This window comes from Mesoplodon bidens, assembly GCF_964165515.1.
Source record: "Mesoplodon bidens genome assembly, chromosome: X".
Classification (NCBI taxonomy): domain Eukaryota; kingdom Metazoa; phylum Chordata; class Mammalia; order Artiodactyla; family Ziphiidae; genus Mesoplodon; species Mesoplodon bidens.
The window spans coordinates 94,439,775-94,453,283 of NC_138163.1; the positions used below are offsets into that span (position 1 = coordinate 94,439,775).

The 13,509-nt window shown below is 50.2% G+C and overlaps 1 protein-coding gene across 12 annotated transcripts in view; it reads left to right on the top strand.

Moving 5' to 3' along the window:
- The first annotated feature begins 2,350 nt into the window (after positions 1-2,350).
- The window catches only part of KDM5C (lysine demethylase 5C), a 32,662-nt gene continuing 21,503 nt past the window's right edge, over positions 2,351-13,509 (top strand). For 6 of the 12 annotated variants that reach the window (XM_081221344.1, XM_081221349.1, XM_081221348.1 and 3 more), the window contains exons 1-8: positions 2,352-2,976; positions 7,333-7,410; positions 9,663-9,785; positions 10,079-10,249; positions 10,629-10,763; positions 11,513-11,636; positions 11,746-11,927; positions 12,970-13,128. In XM_081221344.1, coding sequence (XP_081077470.1) covers positions 2,827-2,976; positions 7,333-7,410; positions 9,663-9,785; positions 10,079-10,249; positions 10,629-10,763; positions 11,513-11,636; positions 11,746-11,927; positions 12,970-13,128 — 1,122 coding nt within the window. In that variant the 5' untranslated portion in view covers positions 2,352-2,826. Of the gene's footprint in view, positions 2,977-7,332; positions 7,411-9,662; positions 9,786-10,078; positions 10,250-10,628; positions 10,764-11,512; positions 11,637-11,745; positions 11,928-12,969; positions 13,129-13,509 lie in introns of all 12 variants that reach the window. The other 6 variants (XM_081221346.1, XM_081221345.1, XM_081221350.1 and 3 more) reach the window with 5 other exon arrangements.

A 13,509-nucleotide genomic window follows, 5' to 3' on the forward strand; every position in this document is an offset into this window, starting at 1 on the left:
GGAGCTGACTGGCTTCAAAGACTCTATGCAATTTCCATTTGCCCTTCCAGGATGGTGCGGGTGGTGTCCCAGCTAAGGACCTCAGAGAAGGCTTTGGGAGTGCTAGGCTGAGCTGAGACCCCAAACCTGGCCTCCTGACTCCTAATTCATGCTCTTTGCCCTTCACTGAGCTGCCTCAAGATGGAAAGGCCAAACTTCCTTCAACCTAGGATTTGGCATATTCTTTTCTTTGTTCTCCTCACCCTTCTCCTGCCTAGTTCTATCACTGGTAGGAGCAAATGACAGGAAGAGCATTTGACCCCGAGGCAGCAACTTCCCGTGTAACAGTGGGCAAGTTGTTTAATCTGTCTGGAACTTGGTTCCTCATCTACAGAATGGGTAAATTGACCTACATCTTTCCCAAGACTGTTGCAAAGATTAAGGGAAATAATTGGTATGAAAGAGCTATGTGGGCTGTTAAATGCTTACACATGTGAGAGACTAGTGATTTTTTTTTTTTTTAACTGTTATTAGCATCACCTCACCTAGCTTTCTTTTTCCTGTCCAGACAGTTGTTCAGTTGGGTCATTCACCTGTGTTTCAGGTGGAGAAGGGTTGAGGTTTCCCCTGACACCTAGAAAACTAGAAAGGAGTTGTCACTTACTATATGTATTACTTGGGACAAGTTTCCTCACAAGACAAGTAGGGATAAAGGTTCCAAACATTCAAGGCAATCTAAGGGTTCAGGTGATAAAAAAAGAAATCTGAAATCACTAGGCACAATGCCTGACACAAAGGAGATTCTTAATGAGTTTTGACACATTGTTTGTTGACTCTCAGAAGTAAAAATAACAGTTAACAGATACTGAGGGCCTTCTATATGCCGGGTACTGTACAACAATCCTGCAAGGTAGGGATTATCATCTCCGTACAACATCATTCAGTTTCATAAGCTGGGACTTACCCAAGGGCACATAATTAGAAAACGGAAGAGCTGGTAGGACTAGAAATCAGGCCTCTCTGACTCCAGGGTGTGAGCTCCTACCAGTGTTCCCCACTCCCTCAGAGCGGATGCCCTTAGCTCAGTCCGGAAGTAGGCAGAATGATATACCTAACTGGGACATAGTATGTGATTAGAAACAGTTAACTGAATGAAGGAATGACACTCTCCATCACCTTCAAACATATTCATGCTTACAGCAAATGCTTAATATATCCAGGAAATGTTTGCAAAGAGTATATATTATTTTTAGTCGATATATACTAAGGCTGCTCAAAAATATTCATTTTTCTTTTGTTTACTCAACATTAATTTACTGTTTACCATGCCAAGTGCTAAGGATGTATAAGGTCACAAGGTCCATGCCCTTAAGGAATTCAGTCTGATGGGGGAACATAAAATAAGCACTTTATCAGCATGTGTGTAACTAATATGTGCACAGTAGGTGTTCGAACTACATGTGGTAGGCCCACAACTGATGAATAACTTAGAGCTCCTCAAATGCAGTAGATGTCTGACATACGGGCAAAGTACTGGTTTGATACTCAAAGTAGATGCAATAAACCTATTCAGAAACTGCTCACAAACATGCACACAATAGGAGCAGATGTACACATAGTAGGTACTCAAATGCAAGACAGAGGCTACACACAATAAATACAATCCATGTACACAAATATTTGATAAGTACACTGTAGGCTCACAAATGGGCAAACAGTAGGTGCTTCAAACAGTGGGCACTGGTAGGATACACTCAGGCTTAGTTTGTAGGTGTACATGCCACAAATGTGGACACGATAAAAGTGCACACATAACAGTTGCAAGTGTTCACTAAAATGCTGACTGACAATGACTCTTTGGGGTTAAGAATGGAAGCCCCACCTCTGAGAGGCCTCTACACGCAAACGTGGACAAAATAAATATTTTCTTCCTCTCCTCGGGACCCAGGATTCAAAAAATCCGCAATCCCCGGGGAGGGAGCAGCATCCCGACTTCCTTCGTTCAAAGCCCCAGAGGTATCAGCGCCTAGAGCTGGGAGCTGTGTACGCCTCTCCTAATCTGCGGGCCTGCAGAAGGGTCCCTTGCAATCAGGCACCCGAAGCCGCCTTCTGTGGCTCACGCCGGAAAGACCCGGGAGAAAGAGAGCGTCTTGGGGCGGGGCTCGCACCAGGGCTGAGGTCATCGAGGGGGTGCCAGTTCGGACCCACCACCCACCAACGCCAACTCCTCTTCCGGTCTGTCTCCATAACGCGCATGCGCAGCACTGGCCTTTAAACGTGCACGGCCGGTCCACCGGAAAGAGGATCCGGTTGTTAATTACAACTTTGTTCCTCCGCCGCTGAGGTGGACTATTTGCTCTCGGTCTGGGAAGCACTTTTGAGTTCCTGCTTCCTGATGGGGAACCCACGCCTGCCGATTCAGCTCAGTCTCCACGGGATGAAGGGTCCCTAGGGCTTGGCCTCACGCACGTTATACGAGGCTCGGAGGGACACCCTGCGGAGGGATCTGGTTTGTTGTGGTGAAGGGAGGGGGGAGACGCTGACAAACCAAGATGGCGGCGGCGGCGATGAAGGCCGCGGTGGTTGGGAGGTAACTGTGGTGTTGAAGGCTGCGGTAGTTGCGAGGCAGCGGCAGAGTTCGGAAGGAACGGAGCAGGACGAAGAGGTGGTAGCAGTAACGTCAGCCTGAGCCTCTCAGAGCGCGGCAGCTACACGCCCCCTGGGCCCTCGGCGGGCGGCGGCCGCCCCGCTTAGGGCCTAGTCCCCGAGCAGTGTCTCGGCTTCGTACAGCGGCGTCCGCCATGAGTCCTTAAGGGCCGTCCGAGCCCTCCAGTCCTAGGGCCCACCATGGAGCCGGGGTCTGACGACTTCCTACCGCCGCCGGAGTGCCCGGTGTTCGAGCCTAGCTGGGCAGAGTTCCGAGACCCTCTCGGCTACATTGCGAAAATCAGGCCCATCGCCGAGAAGTCGGGCATTTGCAAGATCCGCCCACCTGCGGTAAGGCCCTGGGCTGGTGGTCGCCGGCCACCAGGCCGGGGATGATGAACTAGGGTAGCGGGCGGAGAAGTCTGGAGCGGAGGGCAGCTCGAGGTGTGGGGAGATGGGGTGGCTGGGACCGTTGTGGATGCGAGCGGGTCGGAGAAAGGGTGCTGGGGCCAGGGGTCCTTTCGTGGTGTGAGGGCCCTAAGTCGGAGACCCACCCCCACCCCCCAACTCCCACCCCGCCCTTCAGAACTACTGCTAATAAGGTTCAAGACAGGGATGCCTAGTGGCCCCGGGGAGAGTTCCCAGAGAGGCACCCCGCACATTTCTTGTTTACCCCAAGCCACCTAGGTCAAGGCTGCTCCAAATAAGGCTTTTCTCCAATTTACTGGCATCACGTCTCTTCAGGCAGGCAGTGTGGTGTAATGGAAAGATCACAGCTCTGAAGGGAGATAGACCTTAGTTCAAAACTCCACTCTGCAGCTTACCAGCTGTGTGACCTTGGACAAGTAACGTAATCTCTCTGAGCCTGTGAAATGGGTCCCATGAATGGTTATTTCGAGAATTGGATTAAACTAGGTAGCGTCTGTGTGTAGTAGGCACTAGATAAGTGGTAATTATTGTGACTGGAAAAGTGTTTGATGTGGTCATTGGTTTGCTCCTATGTGGGTTGACTCATATTTATTCACACCCTGCCAGGCCAGTCCATTTATGATAATATTCTGGGCTGGTAAACCAGTCAGGAAATCAGTCTCACAGGCTCTATCTGGCTCCCCTGAGATGGGTTCAGGGAATTGTTCCCTTCTTTTCCTAGTGGAAGGCAATATCTGGGCCTTTCCTGCACATCACCGCCCAGGCTTGACTTCTGTGGAGAGTCTTGGACCAGTCAGTTTGGGGTGGGGTATATATATGAGTCCTTCCCAGAAGATTTCTACTCTGACCTGTCCCAGGATGTAGGAGGTCCCAGAGGATAGGATATTCTTGGACTCCCAGAAACAGAATGGACGGATGGAAGTCTGCCTCCTTTGGAACCCTCGATTCCCAGATGTCAGTGACAAAGGGCATATCTTTGCTCCTAGGCCTGGCTTCGGGCCAGGAGAAGTCCCCCAAGGGCTAGGATAGGCTGCCACCTTGCTAGCATGGAGGGGAAATGATGATATGCGTTGTTCAGTCACCACTTGGGATTCCAAGGGCAGGAATTGAGTTTGTCTGGAACAGGGTATTTTTGAGTAGGTGTCTCCTGGCTGAAACCAAATGGGAAACCCTGCTGCCACCTGAGGAGGGCACCATAGGCCTCCTTATTCAACTTGGTGCTTTCTGGTGTTCAGCCATACATCTAGGCTGGTTTCAGATGGATCCTCTGGGAGGTGTTGGGTAAGCTAATTGCTTCCTTGTTGGAGCTTGGCCACAGATCTCTGAGGTTTCCTTGTCCATGGTGAGGAAGTGGCAGTGGGTAGTGAGAGGCCGGGAAGGCCAGCAGAAAGGAGAGGCTGGTGTCCTGGACAGCATCTAGGAGGCACTCCCTGAGGTGGCCCGGCAGGCCTGTGGGAAAGAGGCATATCTGACATAAGGGGTAGTTGAGGCTTGAATTTTCTATCCCATTTTTCTATCTTGGACTTCTTGGGGCAGCCTGGCCTTGTGCAGGTATTGTTACCCTTCTTTGGGGGACCAGGGGTGGGATAGGTGACATGTCCCTGGTGTGTGTGTGTGTGTGTGTGTGTGTGTGTGTGTGTGTCCGTGTCCGTGTCCTGCAGGGGGCCGTCCTTTGTTATGCTTCTCTTCTCTACCCCAACACTGTACTTCCCTCTAATCCAGGAGACCTGGCTCTCTCTGGTTTTTGTTCTGTTTTCCCCTCCGGTAGGGCTGCTCCTAGGCCTCCTTTAGGCAGCCGGGACTTCTGGCTGGAATTTAAAGCACTCACCCAAGTGGTGCTTGGGCCCAGAGTGAGAACCTTTTTATGGGTGGGTGCTTGGAAATTGAAGGTTTGCCTGAAGGGCCATTTGGATTCTGAATTGCTAGGCAGGTGACTGCTACTCTTGGGGAAGATGGGTGAGAGGAGAGTGTTGGTATACTGGAGGAGACGCAGGGGAGCTTGGAAGGGCCTTGCTTCCTGCATCAGGTAGCCAACCTTTTTATCACCATCATGACGTAGTGAGTATTTGGCACATGGGAGTATGGGACTGAAGGCAGGATGAGGGAGCTTGTAGGTCCCAGGGAAAGCCAGGCAGGGAGATTTGCTGAACCTTTCCCAGCTATCTGTTGCATGCACAGCTCCTGTTCTAGGATTTCAGTTCTGCCATTTCCTGTCAGGTTGCTTGATGTTGCACTTATTCTTATCTAGGACTTGATTCAGCAGGAAAGAAAGGTGCCTGGAGTTTGGGGTTTGAGCACCTTTCTGCCTGAGTTACCTGTGCTGAGGGGAGTGCCCTACTGATGGGAGGCAAGAGGGCATGGGGAGCTTGTCTGGGCTTGAGCCATATCGTTTTAGTTTGAGGTTCTTTTGTCGTTGGGTTTGTTTGTTTGTTTGTTTTTGCCCCTGCTTCACTGAGTCCCATGTGTTTCCTACCTGCTTTGCGGGGTGGGGGGGGGCGGAATATGTGTGCATGCAAGTATGAGTCCTCTGGCCCCTTTCTGTTTTTTTCTTTTTTAAAAAAAATTAATTGTTTTATTTTTGGCTGCATTGGGTCTTCGTTGCTACTCGCGGGCTTTCTCTAGTTGTGGCAGCAGGGGCTACTCTTCATTGCAGTGCGTGGACTTCTCATTGCGGTGGCTTCTCTTGTTGCGGAGCACGGGCTCTAGGGCACGCGGAGCACGGGCTCTAGGGCACGCGGGCTTCAGTAGTTGTGGCACACGGGCTCAGTAGTTGTGGCTCGTGGGCTGTAGAGCACAGGCTCAGTAGTTGTGGTGCACGGGCTTAGTTGTGCCGCGGCATGTGGGATTTTCCCGGACCAGGGCTCGAACCCATTCCCCTGCATTGACAGGTGGATTCTTAACCACTGCGCCATCAGGAAAGTCCCTGGCCCCTTTTCTCAAAGTGTGTGTACAGAAGAGGCCAACAGCTTTTTCTTCTCTTTTACTGTCCTCCTCCCCCGCTTCCATATGTATGCACATGTGTGTGAACAGTCGTAGCCTGGTGTAGTGCAAAGAGCCTTGGACTGGAGGTCAGAAGACAGGGGTTCTAGTCTTGGCTCTACCACTAACTCAGCATGTGATTCTGGAGAAATCATATTTCTTCTCTGGGCCTCACTTTCTCCATTCATTAAATGAGGGCACTGGTCTAGGTTACTCGAGGTTCTTTTTACCACCCAAGCAGGAGCCAGGGTTCTGAGGAGGAAAGGACTGCATGGGGGGCGGGGGGGGGCAGGCGGGCATTGAGGAGGAGGCTCTTCACAGCTGCCCTTTGGGCAGGACACAACAAGCTCTGACTTGGCAGGACAGAGTCTCCCCCACTTTCATTATCTTTCCCTGACTTCCCTCCTTCTCCCCAAATCCTCCCAATCTTTGCTGCCACAGTCAGTGGTGCATCCCAGCACTTAGGACAGCCCTTCCCCCTTCCTCCCCTGCCTCTTCCTGTACTGGGCAGGTGTTTGAGAGAGGACCCACAGGAAGCCTTTCTGACCAGGTGAGTATTGCAGATTCTTGCTCCTTGTTCCTTGCTCTTCCCTGCAGTGTCTATCTCAGGCCTTTTAAACTCAGAGAACAGACACTAAAGGCCCAAACCTTTAAATCCTGCCCAAATTGGAGATGAGCTACCCTGCATATGTATTGGGTAGTGAGGTCAGCCTTAGATGTCAAGTCTTAATGATGACTCCTTTGAATAACATTTTTATTTGAAAACCAGTTTAATTTTCATATCAGTCTTATGAGGAAGCCAGGGCAGGAGTTCATATTCCCACCTTACAGTTGAGAAAACAGGTTCAGAAAGGTAAAATCCCTTAGCTAGTAAGTAGTGGAGCTAAAACATGAACCCAGGTTTTCTGACTCCAGATCCTGTGTGCTTTCCAGTACTTCCAGACTGTGTGTCCTATGCCTAGGGGTTGAGGAGTTAATATGGGCATAGGGAGAGTTTGAAGTCAGCTGTTTTGGGCCCCATCTCTCTATTTCTTAAAATCCTAGCACTGTACTGTTGCAGGGACTCTGAAGACATTTCCCAGGGTATGTGCATGGAGTGTTGGGTGTGGACTTGAGGGGCTTCTGAAGCCCTGTAGTGAGTTGTGTGTGTATGGGTTGGGTGTTTGCCAGGTTAAGAGGTCTGACGTGGCTAGAGGTCTGGGAAGGCATGAATGGGGTGCTGAGCTCCTTTTGGTGCACCTCTGGTCTTGCACTATGCTGGAATAACCCAACTCCCTTTTCTCCTCTGTACCCACTCAGGACTGGCAGCCACCCTTTGCTGTAGAAGTGGACAACTTCAGGTTTACTCCCCGAATCCAGAGGCTGAATGAACTAGAGGTAGGATGACTAGCAACTGGTGGTGGGGTTGGGAGAATGGATACCTGAGCTCTGATCCCACTTCCCTCCTACCTTCTCTGTCTAAGGTACTTTACCTAGCTAGGCCTTTATTCTCTCTTCTGTGAAACTGCCTGGAGGGCATGGAGGAAGCTTTAGAGCTCTGAATATAACCAAGAGAAGGAGCATGTAGCATCCCAAATCTCATAGCCCCAAGGCTGGGGGTGGCCCTTTTCCACAAAGGTTTGCTACTTCTGAAGCTCCCCTGTCAACTAACCTACCCTGCTTGGATCAACAAAAGAGAAATATGGGTCTGGTTGAGACCCTTTCTTGCTTGGCCAGCTGAATGTGTCCTCATCTATCCAATTCATCTACAGCCCTGTGCTTCCTACCTTTCTTCCATGGTGCTTGGTAAGGTGGGAGGTGAGGTGGATAGGCAGGAACAACACAAGAACTGGTCTGTGAGGAAGCTGGAATGGTTACAAACTTGGACAGAGGGTCAGGCAGGTAGGCTTTTCCCTCTCCTTTATGTTCCATACAGGAAATCTAGGCCCTTTGCATGGGTAAGATGAGGTTCTCCACTAAGGACTTGAGAATGCCCCAGGGCAATGAGAGTAGATGCCCTCGAGCCAGTTCCAGGTAAAGTTCTGGAGTTTACCATGGAAGGTGTAGGGTAGAGGTATGCTAACACTCCTCTCCCTCATTATTATGTATCCTCAAGCCTTGCTAGATGTCTGGGGGTGTGGGAGTGACTATTAGGCCCAACCGAATACCCGTTACCTAAAAGCGTACTTGTCTTCTAGACCACAGTTCCTCAACCTTGGCACTATTGACATTTTGGGCCAGGTAACTTTTTGTCGTGTAGGGCTGTCCTGTGCATTGTAGGATGTCTGTCAGCATCCCTGGCCTCTACCCACATAGTACCCTCTCCCGGTTATGGCAACCAAAAATGTCTCTAGGCATTACTTAAATGTCCCTTGGAGGGCAAAATTGCCCCTCATTGAGAATCACTGTTGTAGAGTCGGTCTAGGTGCTGTTCTGGTCAGGGCAAAAATCATCTCTTGTATGGGGTACAAGGTCCTTAGAGAAATGGATCTGACCAGGTCTGCTGGGGTATAGCTAGGACAAGGTGTAGCCTACCATGGGACAGGGGCAGGTTTTCTAGAGAGATAGTGCTGGCTAATGAGGGGGAGGGGCAGGGATGGGCCAAGGTTGGAAAGCTAAGGGGTTGAGGTGGAGGGAGTAGGGTTCCTGGCCCCTTAGGGATTCTCATAGCAAAGGAGCCATAGCATGTTCCTTTCCACAAATAGAACTTACTTTTCCTCATCTGTGAAAGAACTGTCCCTGTTTCCCCCTAATGGGATCAGAGCAAAGTAATGAATGGTGATGACTTACCCAGTTCTCCCTAGAACTAGGCCCTCTGATTAGGGTGAGGTGCTTATAGACTTGGGGCCTTGGGGAGCCCTTCTTGGGTCACTGAGATTTCGGGAAAGCATGGTACATGCCCTGTTCCTAGAATCTTTGGCCCACATTGGTTCCTGGGTAGGCCAGGTGCCAGCGCTGCTTTGGTACACCATCTCAGTCCTTTAGGCCATTCTATCTTTAGCATGCACTCTCACCCTTCAGCCACCATGGAACAAATTTCATGGTGCATGTGAAGAGGTGAATGTTTTCTTTTGGAGCCTTCATCCTCTGAAACATGCCTAGAGCTTAGATTTAATTCCAGAGTTCCAGAGGGCATTCACTGTTCCTCTCATAAGTCTACCCTTCTGGGGTGAGTGGACTGGGCAGTTTTTTATTTCCCTCATAATCAGAAAATGGGTCCAGAGAATAGAACTGATTTACTCAAGACTATACAGCAGATTATTAGCAGAGGAAAAGCAAAAACTTACGTTATTTGACACTCAAATCTCTTGGTACCTGCTGTGTGACTTGAGGAAGCAGGGACTCTCTGTAAAAGAGATGACAATACTTCTACAGCCCTGTCAGGGAGATTGAGAAAGAGTATATGTAAAGCTTTGGCTGTTATGACTCTACCTGCTCTGTTTTGGGACCTTGGGCTTCTCCTGTTGCCTGGAAGGTGGCAAAGATAAGAGAGGTGGGCGAGGTGCTACCTAGAGTTGGGGATCCAGTTCACTGGGAGAGGCCCTGGGTAGTGGGCTGCTCTGCATCCCTTCTCCTCCCCTAAGATTAGGCCAGAAGATAGGGGTCAGGTAGAGGGGGAGGCCAGCCTCTCTGAGCCATTTTTTCTCCAGGCCCAGACGAGAGTGAAACTGAACTACTTGGATCAGATTGCCAAATTCTGGGAAATCCAGGGCTCCTCCTTAAAGATTCCCAATGTAGAACGGCGGATCTTGGACCTCTACAGCCTCAGCAAAGTAAGAACAGGTTTTTCTCAAACCCCTCCCCACCCCACACCTTAATATCCTTGGTACTCTGGGGGCCACCTTGGTTTGGATATTGGATCTCTAGGCTACAGTGGAAGGGGCACAGCCTGGTAGCACACAAGCTGTCATCAGAACTTCTTGGCATCTCTTGGCTGCAATTTGAGTCTGAGTGGTGGAGGTAGGAGGGGGTAGCCTCCAGTGAAGTGAGGGGCTGGAGTTGTCCTCGTTGTCCTTTCTGTACATACACACAGCACATCCACGTCCCTTCCTGCTTGTCCTTACAGATCGTGGTGGAGGAAGGTGGCTATGAAGCCATCTGCAAGGACCGTCGATGGGCTCGGGTGGCCCAGCGCCTCAACTACCCACCAGGCAAAAACATTGGCTCCCTGCTACGCTCCCACTATGAACGCATCGTTTACCCCTATGAGATGTACCAGTCTGGAGCCAACCTGGTGGTAAGGATGCCGAGCCAGGGTGGGAATAGGCTTTCCCCTGCCAGATGCAGATTTCCACACTTGCTCTTAATGGAACTGGTTCAGTGGAGTGGACTGGAGACCTGGAGAGGTCTGGGAAGAGATGGAGTTTGGTTTAGTTGGGGAGATGGTTGCGGGGAGGTGGTTGGAAGGAGGGATGGCATAAGCAGAGGCGTGAGAAGAATTCCCAAAGTGTGTGCTGGTGTCAGTGGCCAGTTGAGCAGGGCCTATTGGGTGGGTGGCGGGGGGCGTGGTGCATGAAACTACGGCTTTGGTTGCCATTGGGTGAGGGTAAAGGGAAGTCCTTGCTGTTGGGAGCTGGGGCCCCATGCCCTGACCCTTACCCCTCACCTGTCCCCAGCAGTGCAACACACGTCCATTTGATAATGAGGAGAAGGACAAGGAATACAAACCCCACAGTATCCCCCTTCGACAGTCTGTGCAGCCCTCCAAGTTCAACAGCTATGGCCGGCGAGCCAAGAGACTACAGCCTGATGTGAGTACTTCCCTTCTTCTAACTTGGAGCTTTGGTGGTGAAGAGAGTCCTCTCCCTGCCCTCTGACCAAGGTTCTCTTCCTGTTCCACTGTCCCTTCTCTTGGTTCTCTGAGTTCTGAGCAGTAGTGTGCCTCTTTCTGGCTTCACTCTTGCTCTTCCTCTACTCTCAGCTGAGCTTCTGAGCTGGGTTTTGATCTGTTTGTATACTGTCTTTCCTTTGTCTGGTGTTCTTGCCTGCCTTGTTCCTTTCCTGACTCACTCTGCTCATAGGGGAAGAACTCTTCTTTTTCTCCTTATAACTGTATCTTAGCTTCAGGAAGAAGCTTATGTGCCGGCATTCTTCTGGGCATTGGGGATACAACAGAGAACAAGATACACACTGTCCCTGGGCTCACCGAAGCATGTAATTTACCAGATCATATTAGTCACTGCCATTTATTGGTAGATTCAAATACTTAGATTTCTTTATATATGTTTTCCTCAAACCCCTTGTAACTGTGAGATAGGAGTTAATATTCTCATTTTACAGTTGGAAAAACTGAGATCCCTTCTTAATTCCATTCCAAGAGAGGAATGAGGAGGGAGTTCACTTACCCTCAGTCTCCAAAAAGCAATCTGAATTCTTGCCTGGGCCCACCTATGCCTCCACCCTGGCATGAACTCACGTGATAAGAGTCCAAGCTGTTGTTCTTTTAGGATGGGGCAGTCTGCCCAAGATAGTCTTGATTCATTTCCTTCTTTCCTCCCAGCCGGAACCCACAGAGGAAGACATTGAAAAGAATCCTGAGCTGAAGAAGCTTCAGATCTATGGGGCAGGCCCCAAGATGATGGGCCTGGGCCTCATGGCCAAGGATAAGACTCTGCGGAAAAAAGGTGAGGCCTGGCAGGCTGGGGCAGTGTGAAGAATGGCCTCACCGGGGGAGAGGAGCCTGGGCCGCGACTGTTCAGACTTGTGCTTCAGAGCCATTCTTCTCTCTCTCAGATAAGGAAGGGCCCGAGTGCCCCCCCACCATAGTGGTGAAGGAGGAGTCAGGCGGGGACGTGAAGGTGGAGTCACCCTCACCCAAGACCTTCCTGGAGAGCAAGGAGGAGCTGAGTCACAGCCCAGAGCCCTGCACCAAGATGACCATGAGGCTGCGGAGGAACCACAGCAATGCCCAGTTTGTAAGGACCTAGCCCTGGCTTCCTAATGCTCTGCTTCTCATCCCTTCAACGAGCATTTCCCCAGCATGGCACTGGACCAGGTGGCATTAAGCAGAAAAGTGGGCCTGGTGGGCCCTGCCCTCACGTAGCTCACTTAATTGGGGAAACAAGGCCAACTCACATGGAACAAAGAACAAGAAAGGGTGATCAAATGCTGTCAACATGAAGTGCTGGAAGGGTGCAGAGGAGGAGACTCCCTATCCATTGCTTCAGGATAAAGGCTAAGCTCATTACCATGCATGATCCAGTCCCTGCAGACCTCTAGCCTCATTCCCCATCACTGCCTACCTTACTCCTTCTGCTATAGCCACACTGAACTACTTGTAGGTATGTTTGTTTTTTTCCCCGAGATGTGCCATGCTTTCTTTCCCCATCCTTTGTACATGCGGTTTCTTCTGCCTGGAAGAGTTCTCCCCTGTGCTCTGCCCCATTGCCAAATTCCAGTTTGCTTTCAGGTCTCAGTCAGTTTCAAGTGTCACCGTTTCAGTGAAGTTCTTCTCAAGGCGGTTCCTCCTTATCTCCAGCTGATTCGAGTGCTTCCTTCTTTAGGTTTCCATAGTACCCTTTTATGGGCTGCTATTGGCAGTTTCCACACTGCCTTTGAATTTTTATGACCTTGTGCCTCTGGAGTACTGTATGCCTTTAGAAAGCAGATGCCATGTCTTATTTATTGCTGTACTGAAGAGTCCAGCATAGTGTTGAACACATAAGTGTTCAGTAAGTATTTATTGAATGACTAAAAATGGGGGATTCAGGACTGAATGATAAAGACTCTGCTGTCACAGCTCTACAGTTTGTTTGAGGAGGTGGTACGTGCACGCAGTTAAATTTCAGGCCTAGCATGACTAACCTGTACAGGGCCGTGAATGATCCAGCCAGCAAGCAAGGTGGGTTTCTAATGGAGATCTTTGTGGACTAGGGTGCTGTCTGGAGGAGTCTGATGTTTGAAAGGCAGGCTGGACAGGGCTTAGGTTGATGAACTGTTGCCTCCCTCCCCTGGCAGATTGAGTCGTATGTATGCCGAATGTGTTCCCGAGGGGATGAGGACGACAAGCTCCTGCTGTGTGATGGCTGTGATGACAACTACCACATCTTCTGCTTGCTGCCTCCTTTGCCTGAGATTCCCAAGGGTGTCTGGCGGTGCCCAAAGTGTGTCATGGCGGTAAGGACTTCCCAGCCCCAGTCTGTGTCTGCCTCATAGGCTATCCTTGCCTTCCTTCATCTGGTCTTACTGAAAGCAGCCTCCTAGCTCAGCCACAGTCTTATGTTTTGGGTCCCTGGGGTGGGGCTAGGTTGGGCAGAACTTTGGGAGAAAGAAAAGGAGGACACTCAGCCTGTGTTCTCTGGGAGCTCTCAGACCACCCCGGGAGGTGAGAGTCATGATGAGACAGATCATATGTGATGACATATAATCAAATGTTAAATTGTGTATTAGAAATTCAGATGTAGAAGTTCAGAGGACAGGAAAGTGACTAAGGGTAGTAATCAGGGAAGGTGTCAGCAGTGAGATTTGGAGGACAGGAATATGAAAAAAAAATGTTCT